Raw genomic sequence first — 3,988 nt, 5'->3', positions numbered from 1 at the left:
ATGCAAGCACTGATTATAACTACTAAGTAGGATGTGTAGGGAGAGGTGGACCTCACGTGGGTTATTTGAAGTCAACAGCATTGATGAGAACTTTAGCCTCCTCCATGGAGGTTAACCCTGGTTACGCCTATGCTTACTCTATCCGACCAGATAAAGACGATATACAAATAAATAGGTATTTCCGTATTGGACAAGACAATTGACCATAAACTTTTCTTGGCAACGGGTCTGTGGGTCTGAATTAAGTTTAAGTATGTCATTCTTTTATACACCTACAATACAATATATATATATCCACCTTGCTACAATAAATTATATTGGTACTAAAATCTCGTCATTAAGCGTATTGTTACCTAGGTACTTTTATATTTGTTTAAATTGTACATATAACAGTTTAGTTTTAGTTGTAATTGGTAATCCCACTTTAGGAATATAATATTATGACCTTAAAAGTTCATTGTACGCACCCATTCACCCCAAGTTAGTTTATTTTATGACTTGAATGCTTGAAGCATTCTATCTTTGTACATTTGAACATACGTATATAAGTAGCTGCATTTCATACAAATGTTAAAACGCCAAATGTACCTATACGCTATACAATAAATTATAACATTATATTACAATATTATATAATAATAAGTTGCTGGTCAAAAAATATTTTAAAAAACAAATATCCAGTCAATTATAAGTAGTGTTGTCATGTAATCGTTATTTATAAATTATAAACTTGAAGAAAACGTTTCAAATGGATTACTTCGAAGTAGGTATTAATAATATCTTGAAATCCAGTTCGACTTAGTGAATACAAAACATTTTTTGTTTGAAAAAAACGTAAAAAATCGTGGTTTTCTGCCTCTCGGGGACGCCGTAAGATCACCAGATTGGATAACATCGTTTTCCCTGTGCCCATGAGCAGTAGTATCGGCCGTTTACAGCACGAATTTATCTGCACCATACCAAATTGTACTACCGGTTATCGTCGATAGTTATTCGGTACACTTCTGCCTATCGCGAAGCCTACCCCACAAAAGTGACTTAAGCTCAAACCTCGATCTTAGCGGACAGCCGTGTCTGTTTACACCGGTGACTGTGTTCCTGACCGCTGTTTGATTACCATGAACCTAGACCGGTACACACGAAACAGGAATCGACTGGGTCATCATTACAAAAAGGTACACTATTGTAGTAAACCGAATCACTTTTCATAAATAGTATATATTCTACTAAGAATATTATAAGTAATACTTTATTTCACTGGCACATGTTGACAGTGCATTTAAATAGTATATTTTAATAATATATGCTAATGCGCTAACATACAAAAAAAATATCAAATATCAAATAGTCATATGCCATAAACTAAACATAGAGCGTGGCTAACTTAATGGCACAAGTCTAGCGCCAGTGTTTTTCTTAGGATTCACCCAAGGACGACAACAACTGCTAGTCTGTGACTTTTTGAATCCCCCTCCTAGTTTCTACCGTGTACTCGTTAGCTAGAGGAGATTCTGTATAAATATAAGACTTGTCCGTAATACATTTAGAGTTAGTATGACATCCCACAATTGTAGGACTTAGGTTGGTCGTTGAGCTTGGTCCTCAACATCGCCGCCAAGTATAAGTCCATTCCAAGTAGTGCAATTATTATACTATTATACTTTTCGCTCTATTCTCAAATTTATATAATAATTTAATAAACTTACACATAATTAACAAACAGAGTCGTTTGTTAAAATTACTTAAACCTATCCTATCCTTCATCGAACCTGATCCGTACACGGCGGACATCACCATTGAATAACTCTTTTTAATAAACGATAGTGAGGGATCACTACACTATTAACAATAACATTTATGAAGTAAAAGTACAGATTATTAAGCTAATGGTATACACATGGCCTGGATGGTGTTCTCTCCATTTGACCAGGGGATTCACGATGCTCATTTTGTAGGTACTTATACTTCCCGGATACTTATCCATTTTGCTATTTTATGGTTATTTTATCCCCTGTGAACTGTTATAAACAATTATTAATCATAATATGCAGTATGCTACATCTTCATCGGTTGCCGCCAATTCCTATGTGTTGGATTGCGTTACCGATTTTGGCAATCGATAATCTGTTATTGTTCGTCAACTTGTTTTTTTAACTTCTTCACTCAAAAACGACAAGATACCCAACTTACCTAGTTCACCACATTGGTCGATATTTATGGCACCTATTAAGTTCCTCCCAAGCCAATCCTTTAACCACCTCTAGTCCCTACCACAATTCTCATATGCTTACACATTATTACAAGTATAATTAATGCCTATTTAAGCGTTATATTTTAATTGTCAACGATTGCCGCCATACTAGATCGTTCTGTGGTTAATGTTTTAGGATGACTTTGTGACAACCCATGGTACACGTTTTAGTGATGACTTCAAACTTAATTCCAATGATGATTCAAAGATAGATGGTGAAACTGATGGCATGACAAATAACACCAACAGTTGTTCCAATTTGCACCAATTATTTATTGGAAATTTGACTTGGGTAAATAAATGTAGTATGTTTCGAAACTTGAAATTTCAATTTTTAAGTTACAAAATGTATTACATCAATTTATTTAAAATGTTACTTTATAGTGGACAACAGATCAAGATATAATGGGCTCTATAATCGACGCTGGAGTGAATGATTTCGTTGATATTCAATTTTTTGAAAATCGAGAAAATGGCCAATCAAAAGGTTTTTGTACTGTTACATTAAAATCAGAGAAAAGTGTAAATCGAATTTTAAATAAATTACCAAATGAACTTATTCATGGACGAAAACCTATTGTTACATTACCATCATTAAGAGCATATTTCATGGTAACGATGTGTCTACTTTTTCATGTTCATACCTTATTAACATTATAAAATGTTATAATAAATATTATTAGTAAATATACTAAAATTTGAAATTTTTTAGTTTGAATCGAAATTTGAAACTCGACTTAATACATCTTCTAATGGGGATATTACTAGAATTTATGGCTATAAATCAATACAAAATCCATCACAAAGTGTGTATTATAATACAAGAATGCCACTAATGTCTAGCTATGTACAAACCCACCACCAGCATCCACGAACCTCGGGTTATGAAAACCAATGGAACAGATCATATAAACAAAATATGGGTGGATATTTTGTAAGTATTTTATACAACAATAATTTTTCTTACAGTTTTGATATTTAAAAGCATATAGACCCTCAAATATCATCCAGAACTAAGTTAAGGATTATAATTAATTAAGTCATATTTTTTCATGATATTATTTTTTCAAATAATAATATTTTTATAGGTTACTCCAGAATAAAGTCTATTAAGAGGTGGAAGTTCACTTAGTGAGTGAAACCATTATTCGAGTTTTATTTCTAATAGGCTATTTTAAACCTCATGCTTAAAATAAAATAATATAATTTATTTTTATATTATTACAAAATATTGCATTTAAAATTTTTTAAACTTATTCAGGTCAAATAAATCATAATGATCATTGTCGAGCACCGGTTGATCCTACATTATTCAATCAAACCAGGGCATCTCCAACATCTCAAAGCTTTTCATATGATGGCTACCATCCCTTTTATACACATTCATATGGACCTCACATGACAAATGAAATAAAAATGACAGAAACAGAAATTAATTGCGTTATTAACAGGAATAGAATTGTGTCTAGTTCTGCAATAGCACGAGCTATAACTGATGCTACTAACGGCGAATACCAAAGTGCTATCGCAACTTTGAATACAGCAATAGCATTGATCGAAGATTCTAAGATTGCTAATGATGAGCGCAGTAAAATATTAGTGTGTGCTTTGTATAACACAATTCATGGAATTCAAACTAAGATGGTTAATAAATGGAAAGGTAACTTGCTTAAGTTGTATTATATTTTTAAGTTTACCTAATTTTAGAGTTATACTTTACCTACTTTTTAGAGTTCT

General features: G+C 32.4%; 1 protein-coding gene across 1 annotated transcript; it reads left to right on the top strand.

The window, feature by feature from the left end:
* Positions 1–1,118: 1,118 nt before the first annotated feature.
* On the top strand, positions 1,119–3,381 carry LOC111032730 (cleavage and polyadenylation specificity factor subunit 7-like). Its single transcript, XM_022313168.1, has 5 exons — positions 1,119–1,175; positions 2,388–2,543; positions 2,636–2,863; positions 2,964–3,185; positions 3,340–3,381. Exons 1-5 carry the CDS (start codon positions 1,119–1,121, stop codon positions 3,352–3,354), a joined length of 678 nt encoding a protein of 225 aa, XP_022168860.1. The 3' UTR covers positions 3,355–3,381.
* The last annotated feature ends 607 nt before the right edge of the window (positions 3,382–3,988 follow it).

Source organism: Myzus persicae, unplaced genomic scaffold, assembly GCF_001856785.1.
Source record: "Myzus persicae strain clone G006 unplaced genomic scaffold, MPER_G0061.0, whole genome shotgun sequence".
NCBI classification, from domain to species: Eukaryota; Metazoa; Arthropoda; class Insecta; order Hemiptera; family Aphididae; genus Myzus; species Myzus persicae.
The sequence above is the reverse complement of the archived record's forward strand: the minus strand, read 5'-3'. Positions and strand labels throughout refer to the sequence as shown.

Coding starts and splice junctions, on each gene's coding strand:
- LOC111032730 (XM_022313168.1), top strand. CDS start 1,119: ATGAACCTAGACCGGTACACACGAAACAGGAATCGACTGGGTCATCAT. Junction 1,176..2,387: donor TGGGTCATCATTACAAAAAG/GTACACTATTGT, acceptor TTAATGTTTTAG/GATGACTTTGTGACAACCCA. Junction 2,544..2,635: donor TTATTGGAAATTTGACTTGG/GTAAATAAATGT, acceptor GTTACTTTATAG/TGGACAACAGATCAAGATAT.